At 38.7% G+C, this 20,117-nt stretch overlaps 1 protein-coding gene across 4 annotated transcripts in view; it reads left to right on the top strand.

The window, feature by feature from the left end:
• KIT (KIT proto-oncogene, receptor tyrosine kinase) overlaps positions 1-19,408 on the top strand; it is a 96,111-nt gene extending 76,703 nt beyond the window's left edge. For 2 of the 4 annotated variants that reach the window (XM_016195042.2, XM_016195044.2), the window contains exons 14-21: positions 940-1,090; positions 3,102-3,190; positions 3,977-4,104; positions 12,089-12,211; positions 15,224-15,335; positions 15,453-15,552; positions 15,881-15,986; positions 17,145-19,408. In XM_016195042.2, the coding sequence (XP_016050528.1) occupies positions 940-1,090; positions 3,102-3,190; positions 3,977-4,104; positions 12,089-12,211; positions 15,224-15,335; positions 15,453-15,552; positions 15,881-15,986; positions 17,145-17,273 (938 nt within the window). In that variant the 3' untranslated portion in view covers positions 17,274-19,408. Of the gene's footprint in view, positions 1-939; positions 1,091-3,098; positions 3,191-3,976; positions 4,105-12,088; positions 12,212-15,223; positions 15,336-15,452; positions 15,553-15,880; positions 15,987-17,144 lie in introns of all 4 variants that reach the window. The other 2 variants (XM_016195043.2, XM_016195041.2) reach the window with 1 other exon arrangement.
• The last annotated feature ends 709 nt before the right edge of the window (positions 19,409-20,117 follow it).

Genomic DNA, 20,117 nt, shown 5'->3' with positions numbered 1-20,117 from the left:
GTCTTTCTCTCCCACTCTCTGTCTTCCCCTTCTCTCTCCATTTCTCTCTGTCCTATCCAACAACGACGACATCAATGAAATAAGGGCAACAACAAAAGGGAATAAATAAATAAATATTTTTTAAAAAGAAAGAAAAATAGATCCCCTATTCAGAAGCATTGATTGCACTTTCCATCAAGGACTTCTGTGCTGTTTCCAGAAAGCATTTTGGTCTAAAGGAATAGAGATGTCTAAAATGAGTGGCTCCTCAAGACCTGAGGAGACTATAGTCAAGTTGATGACTTCATATAATTTCACAAAGCAGTTCCAATAAATGTTGCTTCTCCATGTTATGACTTTCATGAGTAATTTCTGCCCATGTTCTTGAGTTGCCTTATTGACTTCAGAGCTACGACTTTAGCCTTTCGTAAACCTCACCGCCACCACCAGAAAGTCAACCGGTTATGCTCAGAATGCAGGTGATGCCCTGTTATTTCGAGTTTTCAACCATTTTCCAGTCTTGTCTCAGCTGGCTGTTCCATGTGGTTGGTTTTCCTATTATGCCGCAGTTTGTGCTCTTCATCATTTCCATAATAGCATTACCAAGAGGGTGTGAAGCCCTGCTGTAAACAGTAATGAATCAAAGGATTCACACAGAAAGCCTGATAATAATAGTATAATTCTTGAAAACTGAAAACTCCTGCCTTTAGCACTAGCAGTCATGCTTGGTCCCAAACATTGTCATCACTTAGAAAGTCAGGCAAAAAGGGGACTTACTTGTTTAGTTTTACTCCACAGTATACTGCCTTTTGCTAAGCTGTGTTAAAATAGATAGGCTGGTATTTGTCATAAGGAAGCTAATCCGTTGAACCTGCAGGTTCACGGCTATGATCGCTTTTGTGGGAGGCAGATTTGCTTATGCAGCTCACCTCTCTCTCACTTCTTCTTATATACTTGTAGGACCCACCCTGGTCATTACGGAATATTGTTGCTATGGTGATCTTTTGAATTTTTTGAGAAGAAAACGTGATTCATTCATTTGTTCAAAGCAGGAAGATCACACGGAAGCAGCACTTTATAAGAACCTTCTACATTCAAAGGAGTTGTCTTGGTAAGACTGATTTACATAAATAGTCCTCTGTTGACAGGCAGTTCATGGGGTCATAAGGGCTTGCAATCAAGACTGATTCTTTAAAAAATGAACTGAGGTACTTTAAGGTACAAAATCAGAATTATTAAATCATTTAAATGTGATTAACAGTTTAGCAAATTTAAATAGTGTTTTCAAAGACTCAAATAGAGTGGATTTTTGTTGATTTTTTTTTAAATTCATATTTAGTTATTTCCTAAGCATTATAGTCACATGAATTAAATCTATACCTGGTCTTCTTACCATGCTGGTGTTTTGCATCATTTGCATTAGCAATGTTGATTGTATTGCTGTATGTAGTTTTGCATTGAGACATTGTTTATAAAGAAAATCCGAAGCCTGTCAAGTTATCACTACAAATCCTTTTCAAACCTTTAGTAGAGTGGCAGAGAGCTCTGAATATTTCTCACCATCTACCTCTGAATTTCTATATATCTTGCCTTGTTTTATTTTGAACCCATCATACTATAAAAAGGCACTGCTAATCTAGCACAAGTTTTAATTCCTTGACTTAGTTTTTATCTCCATCATTATTAAGATTCTGAATGTGAATGATGCCTAGAAGAATTTCAGGATCCTTGAGGGAATATTAGTTCAGTTTACAACCTGTATAAGTTTTATTTCCCCCCTTCTTCTTCTCTGTACTATGCTGTGCTTTCCAAATATTGTTAAGATCTTCTGTTTTAGTTTTTACTTCCCTAGCTCAGTAGAAGTCCTACCATTCCAAACCCATCACACCTTATATTTCTGCAGATGTGGGGGGGATTCTCTCCTCTTAGCTTACTTTGTCTCATTAAACCGTAGCTCCAGAAGCTCAAGGAAACTATGGTAAATGTAACTGATGGGCAACTACCTCTCATAGACCTTTCTTACACCTTAAACTTAAATTTTTAACCCCAGGTTGTACTTAAAAAAAATTCTGTAAACTTAAGTAGCGTCAAATCATAGTAAAGTAAAATAAAAACCATCCTTTGTTAGTTTCTCCAGTGCATATGCTGCTTATACGAATCATTAAGCCACTTTGTCTTATTTCTGAAAGGTTGACTCCGTGTGTGTGTGTGTGTATTTAATATTCTGAAATATTAGTCTTAATTGTTTAATCCTGTGTGATGTTCTTTGTGCTTTGGTATCCCATATGGGATTGGAACCACCAGCACACTCCGAAGGAAGTTGTTGTCATGGTGTTTCTATGCTAATCAGAAGCAGGAAGTACTAGAAATCTTGAAGACTCTCCAGCCAAATGTTGCAGATTCAAGAGGTCCAGATGGTTCATAAAATCATCCAAATTATTGGTGTTTCTCTGAACCAAACTTGGGTTTTTCAAGCCTTCAGTCCCTATGTATTAGCAATCATTGCCTTTCCCTATAACACATCTCAGAGCTCTTGCTCATTGTTCCTTCCTTATCTCTTGGGGCTAAATTAGAGTTTCAAGTAATGTGGAATATTTTTGGCTCTTTGATTCCCATTAGATCCCTAGTATCAGAAGCTAGATATCCAACCTGATTGGCATCTATAATTGCACATAAAAAGGCCACCTAATTCCTGGGGTTTGAACCCTGATGTTGAATATTAAAAACCTCATACTGCACTGAAGTAGATTTTTGCCACTAAAACTTAGCATAACATTCTTCAAATAAAATAACACTATTATGTGAAAAGAAGATAGATAGGGGACCACACGGTGATGCACCCAGTAGAGCACACATGTAACAGGGAGCAAGGACCTGAGTTCAAGTCCCTGGTCCCCACCTGCAGAAGGGTTCATGAATGGTGAAGCAGTACTACAGCTTTCTCCCTCTCTTCCACTCTCTATCCCCCTTCCCTCTCAATTTATGTCTATTTCTATCCAGTAAACTAAATGAAATATTTTTAACTGGAAAGATGTTGAGCTAGAATAGCCTGCTCTTAGATGCCACACTCTCAGTCCCCATTTTATTCAGTCATGGTTTAATAGCTGTTTCTTCCCCAGCAGTGACAGCACTAATGAGTACATGGACATGAAACCTGGAGTGTCTTACGTTGTACCAACCAAAACAGAAAAAAGAAAATCTATGAGAATAGGTGGGTACCTATGAAGCACTTAAAAAAAACCCTCACTCAGAGAAGACTTCTCTTAGTGCTCTGGACTATAATTACATTTGTAGTTGTGATTGCCTCCCTATTACTATAGGGTCCAGTGGCAATGCCAAGGATTAGCATGGGGGTATTTGATAGCAGAGCATGTGATATTGAACCCATGCCTCTTACTGCATTTATGAAAATATCTGGATAGCAAATATATATCTTGCTCATTAAAATGTGAGATTTGGAGTGTAAATCCACCACCCTTTGCCTCTAGTAATGTTTTAACTTAACCTAGAATTGTGAGTGGTAATTGTGTGATTCAACACCTGCCTACATGTCCTCAACATTTGGGAGGTGATTTGCCTGCAAATTTCAGTCAGCAAATTCATTACTGTTCATTGATACTATTGTTGCCACTGTCTTTTCTTTTCCTCACCTATAAGATTTTATTTCCTGGGAGTCCAGCGGTAGTGCAGTGGGTTACGCACATGTGGAGCAAAGCACAAGGACCAGCGTAAGGATCCCAGTTCGAGTCCCCAGCTCCCCACCAGCAGGGGAAGTCCCTTCACAGGCAGTGAAGCAGGTCTGCAGGTGTCTGTCTTTCTCTCCCCCTTTCTGTCTTCCTCTCCTCTCTCGATTTCTCTCTGTCCTATACAACAACGATGACATCAACAACAATAACTACAACAACAAAACAACATGGGCAACAAAAGGGAAAATTAAAAAAAAATTAAGATTTTATTTCCTAAAAAAAAAACAAAAAAACTGTTCTCCTTCTATCAGGCTCATACGTAGAAAGAGATGTGACTCCTGCCATCATGGATGATGATGAGTTGGCCCTAGACCTAGAAGACTTGCTGAGCTTTTCCTACCAGGTGGCAAAGGGCATGGCATTCCTTGCCTCAAAGAATGTAAGTAGGAGTGATCCTCATAAGAGACTTTGCTTTTAAAAGTCAGAATGGAGCATATTAGAGTCATAGGTAGAATGCAGAGTGTCATTTTGAAGTATCATAACAAAAAGCGGAAGAAATTTATAGTTTTGTGTGTGTGTGCTCCAACAGCTATCTTTTTTCTTTTTAATTTTTTATCTATAAAAAAGAAACATTGACAAAACCATAGGATAAAAGGGATACAACTTCGCAGAATTCTGACCACCAGAACTCTGTATCCCATTCCCTCCCCTGACAACTTTGCTATTCTTTAGCCCTCTGGGAATATGGAGCCAAGGTCATTGTGGGATGCAGAAGGTGGAAGATCTGGCTTCTGTAATTGCTTTCTCGCTGAACATGGGCGTTGACAGGAAGATCCATACTCCCAGCCTGTCTCTCTCTTTCCCTAGTGGGGAAGAGCTCTGGGGAAGCGGAGCTCCACATTGGTGGGGTTGTCTGTCCAGGGAAATCTGGTCAGCATCATGCTAACATCTGGAACCTGGTGTTTGAAAAGAGAGTTAACATACAAAGCCAAGCAAATTGTTGACCAACCATGGACCTATGGGCTGGAATAGTGCAGATGAAAAGTTGAGGGGTCCTCCATTTTGTAGATCGCTAGTAGGCATATTTTAGTTATATTCCAAAGGGCCTGTGGCTATCCTAGTTTTTTTTCCCCCCGAGCCTGAAATCTGATATGCAGTTGGATTCATTGTTCCTAATAGCTGCGTATTATTCCATTGTGTATATACACCACAGCTTTTTCAGCCATTCATCTGTTGTTGGGCTCCTGGGTTGCTTCCAGGTTTTAGCTATTACAAATTGTGATGCTATGAACATAGGTGTACACATATCTTTTTGGTTGGGTTTATGGAGTCCTTGGGGTATATCCCCAGGAGAGGAATTACTGGGTCATATGGAAGGTCCATGGCCAGCTTTGTGAGAGTTCTCCAGACTACTCTCCACAGAGGCTGGACCAATTTACATTCCCACCAGCAATGCAAAAGGGTTCCTTCCTCTGTCCCCACAGCCTCTCCAGCATTTGTTGCTGCTGTCCTTTTTGATGTATGCCATTTTCACAGGAGTGAGGTGGTATCTCAATATTGTATTTATTTGCAATTCTCTCAAAAACAGCAACCTGGAGCAATTTTTTATATGTTTGTTAGCCTTTCATATCTCCTCTGTAATGAATGTTTTGTTCATATCTTCTGCCCATTTTTGGATGGGGTCATTTTCTTTTTTGTTGCTAAGTTTGCTGAGCTCTTTGTATATTTTGGTGATTAGTCTCCTGTCTGATGTATGGCATTGTGAAGATCTTTTCCCATTCTGTGAGGGGTCTCTGTGTGTGATAATTTCTTTGGCTGTGCAGAAGCTTTTCAATTTGGTTTTAGTCCCGTTGGTTTGTTTCTGCTTTAGTCTTCCTTGGAATTGGATTTGTTTCATCAAAGATACCCTTGCAGTTTAGGTGGGAAGATGTTCCACCAATATTTTCCTTCATGTATTTGATAGTTTCTGGTCTAACATCCATGTCCTTGATCCATTTGGAGTTGATTTTTGTTTCTGGCGAGATAAAGTCATTCATTTTCATTCTTCTGTATGGTTCAACCCAGTTTTCCCAGTACCATTTATTGAAGAGAGCCTTCCACCTCCATTTAATACTTTGGGTCCCCTTATCGAAGATTAGATGCCCTTAGGTGTGGGGGTTTAGTTCTAGGCTATCAATCCTGTTCCACTGGTCTGTGTGTCTATTTTGGTTCTAGTACCATGGTGTTTTGATGATGATGACGACCTTATAATATAGTTTGAGATCTGGGAGTGTGATGCCTCCATTTCTGTTTCTTTTCCTCAAGATTGTTTTTGGCAATTCTAGGTGTTTTCTGGTTCCAGATAAATGATTGCAGTTTATGTTCTATTCTCTTAAAGAAGCTTCCTGGAACTTTGGTGGGTATTACGTTAAATTTGTATATGTCTCTGGGGAAAATATTCATTTTGGTGATATTTATTCTTCCAATCCATGAGCATGGGATGTCTTTCCATTTCTTAGTATCATTTTCTGTTTCCTTGAAGAGTGACTCATAGTTTTCAGTATAAAAGTCTTTCACTTTTTTGGTCAGCTTTATTCCTAGATATTTTATTGATTTTGCTGCAACAGTGAATGGGAGTGATTTCTGGATGTCTTCTTCAGATTTAGTGTTTGCATAAAGAAATGCCACTGATTTTTGTACATTGATTTTGCAGCCTGACACCCTGCTATATTGTCTAATAACTTCCAGTAGTTTTCTGCTGGTTTCTTTAGATTTTTCTATGTATACTATCATATCATCTGCAAATAGTGAGAGCTTGACTTCTTCCTTTCCAATCTGTATTCCTTTGATTTCTTTCTCTTGCCTGATTGCTATGACAAGAACTTCCAATACTATGTTGAAGAGTAATGGTGATAGTGGACAGCCCTATCTACTCCCTGATCAGAAGGGGAATGCTTTCAGCTTCTGTCCATTGAGTATGATGTTGGCTGTAGGTTTGATATATATGGACTCCACTATCTTGAGGAATATCCCATCTATTCCCATTTTTTGTAGTGTTTTGAGGGTGTTGGATATTGTCAAAGGCTTTCTCTGCATCTATTCAGATTATCATCTGGTTTTTGCTTTTGCTTTTATTGATGTGGTGAATGACATTGATTGACTTATGTATCTCGAACCAGCCTGCATTCCTGGGATAAATCCCATTTGGACATGATGAACAATCTTTTTTGATATACTGCTGTATGCAGTTGGACAGGATTCTTGTTTAAAATTTGGCATCTATGTTCATTAGAGATATTGGTCTGTAGTTTTCCTTTTTTGATGTGTCCCTACCTGCATTTGCTATCAGGGTGATGTTGGCTTCATAGAAGGCATAGAACATAGAAATGTTCCTGTTTTCTTCGATCTTGTGGAAAAACTTTAGAAGTGTCGGTATTAACTGTTACCTGAAGGTTTTGTAGAATTCATTTGTGAAGCCATCATATCCAGTACTTTTGTTGCTGGTAAGATTCTTACTATCTGTTTCGATTACTTTGTCTGTGATTGGTGCATTTAGGTTTTGTAATTCTTCTTGGTTCAGTTTTGGAAGGGCATATGTTTCTAGGAATTCTTCCATTTCTTCCAGATTCTCTAACTTGGTGTTGTATTGTTCTTCATAGAAGCTTCGCATGATTTTCTGGATTTCTGTGGTGTCAGTTGTGATATCTCCTCTAATCATTTACAATTCTATTTACTTGAGTCTTCTCCCTTTTTTTTTTTTAATGAGTTTGGCTAGGGGTTTGCCAATCTTGTTTAATTTTTCAAAGAATCAACATTTGGCTTTATTGATCTTTTGTATGTTCTCTTATTTTTCAATGTTTATTTTCGCTCTAATTTTAGTGAGTTCTGACCTGGTTACATTAGGGTTCCTTTGTTTCTCTTCCTTTAAGTCCTTAAGGTGTGCAGTAAGGTCATTTATTTCAGCTTTTTCTTACTCTTTAGTATGTGACTGTATGGCTATGAGTTTCCCTCTCAGTACTGCTTTAGCTGTGTCCCAAATATTTTGATACTTACGTCTTCATTTTCATTTGTTTCTAGGAACATATGAATTTCTTACTTGAGTGCCTCTCTGACCCGGCAGTTCTTAAGCAGTATGTTGTTAGTTTCCAAATTCAGTGACATTTTGTAATTTTCTGTTTGTTGTTAAATGTTAGCTTTACTCCACTGTGGTCTGAGAAGATACTTGGGATGATTTCAATGCTCTTGAATTTGTTGATGATGTCTTTGTGGACTAACATGTGGTCTACCCTTCAGTATGTGCTGTGTGGATTTGAAAAGAATGTGTATTCTAGTTTTGTGGGGTAAGGAACTCTAAAATTGTCCAGGAGGTCTAGTCTGTCCATCTCTTCATTTAAATCTCTTGTTTCTTTTTTTTTTTTCTCCAGGGTTATTGCTGGGCTCAGTGCCTCCACCATGAATCCACCGCTCCTGGAGGCCATTTCCCCCCCTTTTGTTGCCCTTGTTGTTGTAGCCTCGTTGTGGTTATTATTATTGCCATTGCTTATGTTGTTCATTGTTGGGTAGGACAGAGAGAAATGGAGAGAGGAGGGGAAGCCAGAGAGGGGGAGAGAAAGACAGACACCTGCAGAGCTGCTTCACCGCCTGTGAAGCGACTCCTCCACAGGTGGGGAGCCGGGGGCTTGAACCGGGATCCCTATGCCAGTCCTTGCACTTTGCGCCACATGCGCTTAACCCATTGTGCCACTGCCTGACCCCCAAATCTCTTGTTTCTTTGTTGATTCTCTGCTTTGTTGATCTAAGTGTGAAAGTGAGGTGTTAAAGTCTCCCACTATTATTGTATTACTATTGATGTATTTTTGTAGTTCTTTCAGTGGGTATTTGATGTATTTAGATGGTCCCTCATTGGGTGCATAGATGTTAATAATTGTTAAATCTTGTTGGTTCGTTGATCCTCTAATCATTATGTAATGGCCTTGACTATCTTTTATTACTTTATTTAAAGTCTGTTGTATCAGAGATGAGAATGGCTGTTCCTGCCCTTTTTTGTGGTCCACTATCCTGTATGATAGTTTTCTATCCTTTCACTTTTTCATTCAGGGCTCGATAGATAGTTTGCCATTCTCTTCTGGCTTTTAGAGTTTGAGTGGAAAAGTCTGCTGATAATCTTATGGGTTTTCCCCTGTATGTGACTTTTTGTTTTTCTCTTGCAGCCTTTAGGATCCTTTCTTTATTCTTACTTCTTTTCACTGTAACTATGATGTGTCTTGGTGTCTTCAGGTCTGGGTTGATTCTGTTTTGGACTCTCTGGGTCTCTTGAATCTTAATGTCCTTTCTGTTGTTTAGGTCCGGGGAGTTTTCTTTTATTATTTCCTGTAGAATGTTTACTTCCCCTTCCTCTCTTTCTTCCTCTGGCAGGCCAATTATAGGACTGTTACTTCTTTGAGATCATCCCATTTGTCTCTGTTGTTGTTTTCAGTGTCTCTCAATCTCTTTTGAGCTCTTTTACCTCTTTTTTAGTTTTCTCTAGCTCGTCCTCTGTGGCTAAATCTGTTTTCTGCTTCTGTTAGCCTACTTTCCTTTCCCTCAGCTTGTTTCTTCAGTTCTGTTATAGTATTAGCTTGTTGTGCTAATTGACCTTTTAGTTCAGCTATTTCAGCTTTTAGTTCTCTCACTACCTCGAGGTCACTAGTATTTTCCTTTAGGGTCTCATCTGTTGTTTCCCTAATTCTGATGGCCCTTTCCTCCATAGTTGTCTTCATTTCTGTGATTATTAGGTTATTATTGTTTGCATACTTTTCTTATCTATGGTTACTTCTGACTGATTTGGAGTTTTTTTCTGGGATCCTGTCTTGATTAATTGTGGTAACAGCTTTATTTGCTCTTCATTTAAGCTTTATTATTATTTTTTTTGATTGATGTGTTTATTACTGTTCTGTTCTGTCGTTCTTCAGTTGTTATGTTTTGAGTACAAGCCACGCTGTACTAAATATCTTTATGACAAATGCAGTCACCAACCTCGGAAATTCCAACAATAGTAACTGAAGCAAGGATTGATGCAGTTTAATCAATACCAGTTAGCCAAACAACACCTCCAGTCCAAGAAAAAAATAACAACCAAATCCAAAAGAAAAAGAAAGAGAAAAGAGAAAAGGGAAAGCAAGAATAGACAGTTATGCAAATCTACTGTCCACTGAAAATTCTAGGGATAGCAAGAGGAGAAAGGGAAGTAGAGAAGAGAGACAGACAGAGTCCACTCTGAGTCAGATTTCTTCCCCAAATAATTCACAAATGAGTGAATTCAGAAAGCAAAAGAAGGAGGAAGGAAGAAAAGACAAGAACAAGGAAAAAAAAGAGCAGTGAAAGGAAAGAGTTTTTTTCTTTTTTTTTTTTTTTTAATTAGCTAGGACGAGGGAAAAAGGAGAGTGGAGGGAAGAGGTAGAGTGAAACAAGTTCCTCTCACAATGGATAGGATACCCGGTAACCTAGCAAAGGTAAAAACTGTAACAGTTAATTTTGGTCAACCTGAAGAAGGAGGTGGGAAAAGGGACACGTATATATATATATAATACTAATAATGAAATAGAATAGAGTAAAAAAAAAAAAACCTAGCAGTCAGTCTGCAGCTTGGACGCCTCTGGATGACAGCCAATTGTAAGAAATATCCACACACAAAAAAAAACCTACAGGTAGTCTTTCCCAGGCAGGGTTGAGGCTCTGATTGGTCAGATATGTTGTCGCTCAAATAGACCTCCAGCCACTTAGAAAAAAGAGAGAGAGAGAAGGAAAAGGATTGGAATGACACCCCTGGTGAGCCAGGAATCTTGGTAAAGAAATTAACTCAGCGGGAAGCCTGTTAGGAGTAGGGTCTGGTTCTGGGGTGGAGGGGAGGGGTGAGCTTTAGAAATAATGAAAAGATTTCCTTTCTTTTTCCTCTGTTTCTAACCTAAGAGTGAGCTATAGGACCCCTTATTCACCCCACTGCTGATGGCCCAGTATATCTTACCCTATACAGCAAATCCTAGGTCACAAGCCATGCTTGTTGGAGCTCATGCCAACAGCTGCCTCCCAAGTCATCATCTTGGCTCTGCCCCCCCAACTGCTATCTTTTTAAAAATTTTGTTCTCATATATAAAATTCTTTAAAGTACAGGGATGTCTATATGAGCTTTTTAATGGTTTTTTACATGCAGTAAAATTATTAAAAACATTCAGATTTTAGGATTTGGGACATGCTTTTAGGAAACAGTGCTGGGAGCTGGGCAGTGCTGCACCCAGTTGGGCACACTTGCTACCATGCATAAGGGATTAGGTTCAAGTCTCCTACTCCTCACCTGCAAGGGGATGTTTTAAAGTGGTGAACCAGGTCTACAGGTGCCTATCTTTCTCCCTCTCTGTCTCCCCACCCCCCCCCTCATTTCTCTCTGTTCTATCAAATAAAAATAGAAATGAAAGAACAAAAATGGCTGCCAGAAGAGGTGGATTTTTAGTGCAGGCACCAAGTCCCAATAATAACTCTGGTGGTGAAAGAAAGAAAGGAAGGAAGGAAGGAAGGAAGGAAGGAAGGAAGGAAGGAAGGAAGGAAGGAAGGAAAAAGGAAGGAAGGAAGGAAGGAAGAGAGAAAGAGAGAAAGGGAGAAAGGGAGCGAGGGAGGGAGGGAGGAAGGAAGGAAGGGGAAAGGAATTGTTGTTTTTGTTATTTTTTTTTTATAGGCATAAGGAGAAGATACCTCATGTAGCTTTAACCTTGATTTCACTGATGTTAGATCATACAAACACAAAATTTATGAAGGGGAAATAAGGAGCCAGAGAGATTAGTAAACTCTGAGAAAAACAATAGAAATGAAAAGTAAGAAAATAATGGAACCAAAACAAATATCATAGTCTCTTGAAAGAAAAAAGAAAGTCTAGAAAATGGGACTAACAGAAGAGAATGAGGTGACAGATCCTAAAGTATCATTGGTGACATTTCCAAACAATTACCAGAGTAAAAGAGGATATAGAGTGGCTGAAATAAAGAGCTTCTTCCCTGTGCCCTTGGGAGATGTCAAATTGAAGCTGCAAAGACATTTTAGAAACTCTAAAAGGATGTTCTAAGAGAAGCATGCAAAATGAGCTTCAGTTAAAAAAACACGATACGGGTATTTATCATGTATTTTTCTGTGAATGAAAGCCATCCTAAGTGGGGGGGGGGAGCATTTATTCAAGTTGGTTTTGCAAGTGATTATAGTAATTAAGGTCCCAACAATATGAAACAAAATTTGAGCATCATTCAAGGCATAATTTAAATATTTATTTTTGGTGCGCTGAATAGTTTAAATGTAAAGCAAGAGTATTGGATTTTTATAACATAAGCAGCAGCACTCTTGTATTAAACACATTTTTCACTCTTTAAAAAGTTTAATATAAATTCAAACGGTTTTCTTTTTCTCTTCCACTTTCCTAATAGTGTATTCATCGAGACTTGGCAGCCCGAAATATCCTCCTTACTCATGGTCGAATCACAAAGATTTGTGATTTTGGTCTAGCCAGAGACATTAAGAATGATTCTAATTATGTGGTCAAAGGAAACGTGAGTACCTATTCTCTGTTTGACAGTCCAGTGACAGGTTTCATTTTCAAGTTTTTATGGGAATTTTTTAAATGATTTTCATAATGCAAATTCTACCTTTTGAGATCTCATGCATTTTAGCAGTCAAATTAAGTGTACTTCAGCAAAATTTGCAGGGTTTCCTGAACATTACTACAACTAACATTCCGATAATAGAATTCCTAATTCTAATTGTGTAATTATAGGGCATGTGAAGGAAACAGAAATAGCCTTAATTTCCATTATAGCCTCAGAATAGTAATGAACTTGATTTTGCTCAAGTGAAGGAAATGTGAACCTGAAGGTCACCGCAGGAGAACTTTATTTTTGAAATTTGTGTGCTATGTGAAAAAAGATGAAAATCTAAGATAATGTTCAGACCTAGGTATTTAGAATATTGGGTTGCAAAATCAATAGAGATCTTATTAAATGGGCTTATGAGCAATAATCTGTAAAATATAGTGATTTTATTTAAAGTACTTTATTTCATTACTGATTTTCACTGTATCATCAAACCAAACCTTTGGCATTTAAATGAATACATTTTTGAAAAGATGGAGAAACTAAGAGCTAGTATATTTTAGTTGTCTTTGTCTGAGATGACAAATGAGACAAAACCAGAGGGCATGGCTTCTAAGTGGCACCCCAGACTGTTAGGGAGGCCATATTATACTCTATGTATTTTGTATCTATTTCTCCAGATCCACTTCTGTTGTCCAAATTTATTTCTGGAAGAAGATGTTTCTTATGGTCATGTAATAACTTCTCCTTCATCATCATGGCATCTCTTTGTACCTGATGACTTTTTTAGTTGTGGCTGGGTTTACCTGCTAGTAAAAGCATGCATTTTAAATAAATCTCTTCTAAGACTAGATTCCATGGGAGCTGGGCAGTAGCAGAGCTGGTTAAGCGCACATGGTGCGAAGCACAAGGACCAGTGTAGGGAACCTGGTTGGAGCCCCCAGCTCCCCACCTGCGGGTGTGGGGGGATGTCACTTCACAAGCGGTGAAGCAGGTCTGCAGGTGTCTCTCTCTCCCCCTCTGTCTTCCCCTCCTCTCTCCATTTCTCTCTGTCCTAATGACGACGATAACAACAACAATAATAACTACAACAACAATTTTTAAAAAGGGAAAATAAATAAATAAAATTTTTAAAAGACTAGATTCCACTATTAGGAATGCTACTCAAACCCACTAGCTTCCATTCTGGAGTACTATTGGAAGGGAAATGAAAGGTGGTTCCTTATCCTAGCTTCTGAGTACTGGCAAAAGGGCAAGAGGAAGAGGAAGTAGCTTCTAGATCCAGTCTTGAGTCCACATCTGGCTCCATTATTTACTAGTTGTGTGATTTTTGTCAAGATTGCCCAACTTGCCTGAATCTTGGCCTTGCATTTCTGGAAATAATACTGTCATCGACCTTGTAAATTTGTTGTGTGGATTAGATGAGACAATACACATAAATGACTAGAATAGTGCCAGACACATTGAAGTTAATATTTACAAGTGCATTTATTATTCTGTTCTTTATAGATGTTTTATTTGAAATATTCGTAAACATGATAGTGGATTTACTACAGCTTTTTCATAGCAAAATAATGTAATTTTCTCCTTCCAGGCCCCTGATTTCAAGTCATTCAACATTTCCAAATAATATCCTCCATAAAAATGCCTGCATGAAATCTGGGAAGTGCTATTGGAAGGCTATTCCCACCCCACAACTCACTAAAATAGTTTTAAGACTGCAAAAACTGTCTTCCCAGGTTTAACTCAAAATGGATTAAGAGAAGGATTTATTTAGCTTTTTATGGTAGAGTTAGAAGCAAGAATCCAGAATATTTCTAACAGAATATTTGGCTTGATTTTAGCTGAAAGAGTTCAGGATATGAAGTCGAGCTGTTGCATTTAATGTCTGAATCTGCCACTTACCACCTTGTAGTAGTCGTAGTCACCACTAGCCACTACTGTTTATTGAGGTCTTCCTGATGTTAGGCAACTTTCCAGGTACTGGTGACTCAGTGAGTACAGTGCTGAGCACTTTTATCCACATTATCTTTTTTAACCTGCAAAACAACTCATGAAATTTAAAAGTCTGTTTTCTGTTTTACAGAAGACACCAAGACCTACCTACCAAGCGACTTTTAAAAAAAATATTTTTATATTTATTTTTCCCTTTTGTTGCCCTTGTTTTTTTATTGTTGTTATAGTTATTATTGTTGTTATTGATGCTTCATGCCACATGTGCTTAACCTGCTGTGCTACCACCCGACTCCCCCCAAGTGACTATTCCAATGTGTTATTAGTGAAGGGATAGTTTGAGTGGCATATGACAGAAAATTCAGAACAGGAGAAAAAGAAGTGTAAGAGCTGCAGGGCAGGCTGTTGTAGAGGTTGTATGATGTACTCAGGGACCAGATTCTTCATGTCATTTATCACAGCTGGATGATGCCCTCATCATTGTAGTCCAGTATGCCACTGAAAAGCCAGCCAGCAGGTCCAGAAGTCAGAAAAGAGAAATGAAGAGAGTAAAAAAACGGATGCCAGTCATATTTAGGAAGATTGTCTTAGTGTTCCCATATCATTCTAATGACTTGGTGACCACAATAGATTCATGTGGCCTCATCTAGCTTGGTAGGAGCTAGAAAAATATAGTCTTACTATAGAGTCCATCAGGGTAAGGTGGAAATATGACAAATCTTTGTTACTCCAGGCTAATGATAGAATCAGAATTAAAACTCATATCTTGGCTCTATATTTGTCCTCTTAATCACCATGCTGTACTGCATCAATGGCCCCATCTTTAAGATGGGGGTAGTATTTCAGTGGTCACTGGGATCACCTGAGGTCATTAAGGTAAGAGGACATTTGATGCTGAAGCTCTCCTCCCCACCTCTCATCAGAAGCATCAGCTGCAGGAATACTTTTGTTAATTCCACCCCCCTCTCCTCCATTGAGCTGCTTAATTTTTGAGCTGGTGCTGTTGTTCTTCTGTCGCAGGCTAGGCTCCCTGTGAAGTGGATGGCACCTGAAAGCATCTTCAACTGCGTGTACACATTTGAAAGTGATGTCTGGTCCTATGGGATTTTCCTGTGGGAGCTGTTCTCTCTAGGTAAGATGATTCCTACCAAAGGCACCTCAATTGCACTCTGACCATCTTCTTAAGCTTATCAGTGAGTGTCCTGCTGGCTTCTGATGAGTACTGATTTGCAAACTGTTCTTGCCTCAGGAAGCAGCCCCTACCCAGGAATGCCAGTGGATTCTAAGTTCTACAAGATGATCAAGGAAGGCTTCCGAATGCTGAGCCCAGAGCATGCACCAGCTGAAATGTAAGGGCTAAGATGCTTTCCTTCAAAGGGTGTTTCCCTTTTGTTTTAGAAACACAGATGTTGAGGGTTTTTCACGAGAACAGCTTGAAATGTCATTTGGTTCCTTTTTTATTTTATCCCTAGGACCCAGGTCAATGTCATGTCTGCAGGTCATTTCCATAGTCTCTTGTCACCAAACCTACAGAATATTTAGTGGCATTTTCCACATGCAGTGCTCCATTTTTGCATGAGGCAGCTAGTATGTCCAGTTGTGTAGCCCCAGAATTATTTTTGAATAATTCACCTAAAGACAGGGTAAGGTCATTGAAAAGTGGCTTTCATTTTGTAGGTATGACATAATGAAGACTTGCTGGGATGCTGATCCCCTAAAGAGGCAAACATTCAAGCAGATCGTTCAGCTCATTGAAAAGCAGATCTCAGACAGCTCCAGCCATGTGAGTATACTAAGGCCAGGCACTGACTCCATTCTCTGCTCTCACTTCCCAGACATGTCCTGCTTGGGTTTTCAGAGTGGGAACCAAGCATCCTACCTTCTCTCCTGGGCTTAGGCTATGAATCAGGTTTTGGGTGGGGAAGGCAAAGTAGTGGAAGCAACTTCGTTCTGTCCAGTGCCCCCATGAATGAACACACACACATACACACACACACACACACACACACACACACACACACACACACACACACACACCAAAAACTGTGAGGAAAAATGAAGACTTTGCACTATATGAAGCAGGGAAGAAGTCTTCATAAGAATTTGACCCCAAATACTGCCTGTATGTCTCACTCTCACAAGTCCAACTCACTTAACCTTTGGGAATGCTGTGATAAGGAGGACTAGAATGAAAGCATAGAAAGCATAGACAGCTTGTTACTGCAGTGAAATAAACCTTCTACTTCAACAAGCATAGGCAGGAAAATGGCAGAGAGCTATCATGCCCACAAGCCATGTAGAATGAAGAGTTGTTTGAAGTTGGGAGCTCTCTGCCAGTGATTTGGGGAGTGGGGATTCAAAACACAAATCCATTATTTCCTCTCCTGCTTTTAAGGAAGAATTAGTGATCCTTACTTTGATTCAGATTTTTTAAGCATTTTTTTTTCAATAGGTTCTTAGAGCTATCTTTTCTGGGAATGTACTGCTGATATTTTTAGGTTAAAACTTGCTTTTCTGAGTATCAAAGAGCATATCAAATTAAAAAGCATTTTCTACTTTAGTATCTGATTGTTAATGGAAGATCCTGAAAAGACTGCTGATTTCTGAGCAGATTACATCAGCCCTTGGGTCATTGCTGGCTTTAGAGATTTGCCAACCTTATAAACCTTTACAACAGATTAGTTAGTGCTTATTCCAAGATACATGCCTTCAGAAAAGTATATTTTTTTTCTACTTAATCAAACTCTTGGAGAAATGAGGGGGGAAATAAAACTCCTATGATCTTTGCTCAGTAGAATTTTATTTGTGCTATGAAGCTCCTGTAAACCCTCCCCTGTTTTAAGAGGCTCTAACACATATCTTTAGTGCTAAAGTCTGTGCCCCTTTGTGGCTGTGTACCTTATGTGGGCTGATGTACTCACAGTATGTTTGTTCCCCTCAGATTTATTCCAACTTATCGAACTGCAGCCCCAACCCAGAGCGCACCTTGGTGGACCACTCTGTACGCATCAACTCCGTAGGCAGCAGCGCTTCTTCCAACCAGCCTCTCCTTGTCCATGAAGATGTCTGAGACCAAATGAGTATCTGCAGGTCTCCTCCCACAAGAATGAACCCCGGGCTTCTTTGTTTATTTCTGCAGTGGTTATTTTGCTTTCCTTCAACTTGCATCCTCCTCCAGGGATGTGAACACTGCACTATAACCTGTCTTTCTGAGCACACTGTAGTGGCCAATGATTTGGTTCTTATGGCCACCTCATTGAAAGGTTCAAGCTCCATATGTTCCTAATAGCAAAGTAATTCACTTTATGAACATGTTTGACTTAGAGGAAGGGGAAGGTGGGATGGGCTGGTTACCCTGAAATCTGTCCAAATCTTCTCCAATTTCTGTTGGAAAGAGTATGGTTGACAGTTTATTTGAATACATAGCAGTATTCACTTTCAGCCCTTGTAACCATCCATAATGATATAATGATCCAGAAAGATCAGAAGCTATAATGTAAGCTCTTGATGTAGATTGAAAACAATGTTCTTAGAACAACAGGCAGGAGCCTATGAATAGTTGGGCTTAAGAAATCTGATAGTTCATGCTGGGAATAAGAATGTAGGCCATGAAAAATTATCCCCGAGCATGAATGAAGACTTGCTGCTATACATGGGCCATTGTACTACTAACCTGGTTTCTAAATATAAATAGTTTGTTGTCAAGGAACTGAATTGGAGAGCTCTCCCCTGCTAACATTTGTATATATTCATTTATATATTGTATGTGTTCATATATTGGGGGTGGGTGGGGGGCCCACAAGGTGTAGTTCTCTTAATATTATCCTGGCTTAAGTCCGCTGTGTTTAAAAATAGACTGAGAGCCAGAAAAGTTTGAAGGAAACGGTCAATGCTTTTTTTTTATTATTTCTAAAGAAAAAAACGTAACTGCCAAGCACAATCTCAACAACAACAAAAATCTCCTTTTGTAGCCAGTGAACTTGCTCTGTAGATTATTCAGAACAAGCCTGCCAGCTTCAAAATGGCACTGTTCTTGCTAGATTTTATGTCATTTGAGAAGCTGCTGGCTTCCTGCATGACTCTGGCATGAACGAGAAAACAGCAATGTCCTAGATTCATGTCCTGGACACAGGGCCAGTATCTGTATCAGTATGTATGTGTGAGCGTGTGTATGCTTGTAGACAAATATTTGGGGCTGTATTCTTGCCCTGAACCCAAGAGGGTCTTTTAGTACCCAAGACGTAGCTTGGCTTTCACTGTCAGTACTGCTCTTGTTTCTTTTCACCTGGGTGTTTAGAGAAGCAAACCAAAAGCTTACATAGAGGCAGATAGGGAGTGGAGTGCTTAAGTACCTATTTATTTGCAATCCACCTGCACTTCAAGCACTCTGGTACTTATACTCAACATTACTGTACCCATTCCTTAGATTTTATTAATGCTAGTCTCCCATGGAAATGTTTAAATTTTACCCTGTAGATGAAAGCCTTACTATGCTTCTTAGAGTGTACTTTTTTTTTTCATCATTCATTATCCAATCCTAAGTGGTCCATGTGTACATGGCAAAGTTTGTGGGTCATCTTGGAAGATTCAGGTATGTTGCTTTCATGGGTTTCCCCTCTTAGGTCACTCAGACTATTTTTAGAGAATGGTGACCATTCATCTGGAAGTAACCATTTGCACTGGAGTTCTTTGCTCTGCACCTTTCCAAAGGTAACAGGTTTGGTGGTTTTGTTGTCATGTAAAAGATTGTCACTGTTTGCCATACTTTGTCTGAAAAAAGATATCTTTTGTGTTTCTATTGACTTTGTTTATACTGAAAAGTAAGAAAAGTGGTTGTTACTTATAGATGTCTTAGGTACTTCAGGGGCACTTCACTGAGAGTTTTGTCTTGGATATTCTTGAAAGTTTATATTTTTATAATTTTTTTTACATCAGATGTTCCTTTGCAGTGGCTTAATGTTTGAAACTACTTTGTGGCTTTTTTTCTGTAAATATTGAAATGTAGCAATAATGTCTTTTGAATATTCCCAAGCCCATGAGTCCTTGAAAATATTTTTTATATATATACAGTAACTTTATGTGTAAATATATGTAAGTGGTGCAAGTTTAAAGGATTTTGCTGTCCCATGTGGTTTTTTTCCTGATATGTTGTTCAACTATTGACAGTTATGAAGAATTCTAATAAAAATGTAAATAATAAATCAAGTGGGATTTTTTTGCTTATTATTTCCAGCTTAGTTAAATTAATTTTTCAAATGTTAAAGTTCATCCACCCTGCATTAGGAATTTTTCTACCAAGTATGCACAAGACAGACTATGGAGGTCAACCAGTGGTCTGGAGAGGTGGTTTAGCAAGAGAGCATGATCCTTGCACGAAGTCCCAAGTTCTCCCTGGCACCACTCATGCCAGAGCTAAGCAGTGTTCTGGTATCCCTTCCTCTTATAAAAGTTAAAAAAAAGTAAGTTTTAAATGACTATTAAGGTTACCAGGATATATATATATATATATATATATATATATATATATATATATATATAGAAAATTTAACAGACATTTGAAACAATATAATACATACAATGATTTCTGATTTCATTCTTACAGCCCAGAGTCTCCATTTCAATTGAAAACCAAATATAGAAAATGTTTTGAGATTTCTACACATTGTTATGCTTATTCTTGGGTTGATTCATGTGAAATGGCTGCTTTTGTGGGCTAAATAATGACCAGATCACAGTTATTTCATGTGATTCAATCTAATAAAACTGAAGTTTCCTCCTGAAATATATTGTCTAAAAATTGGGATGAACAGTAAAGTAATTCACAAGGTTGACATTAAGAAAGTGGTTGCCACTCTTGTTGACTTAGATTTTGAAGACAGCTGATTTCCCTGTGAAATGTTCATGTTCTACCCAC

This window comes from Erinaceus europaeus, chromosome 3 (genome assembly GCF_950295315.1).
Source record: "Erinaceus europaeus chromosome 3, mEriEur2.1, whole genome shotgun sequence".
Classification (NCBI taxonomy): Eukaryota; Metazoa; Chordata; class Mammalia; order Eulipotyphla; family Erinaceidae; genus Erinaceus; species Erinaceus europaeus.
Note: the sequence above shows the minus strand (reverse complement) of the source record. Positions and strands in the feature narration are given on the sequence as shown.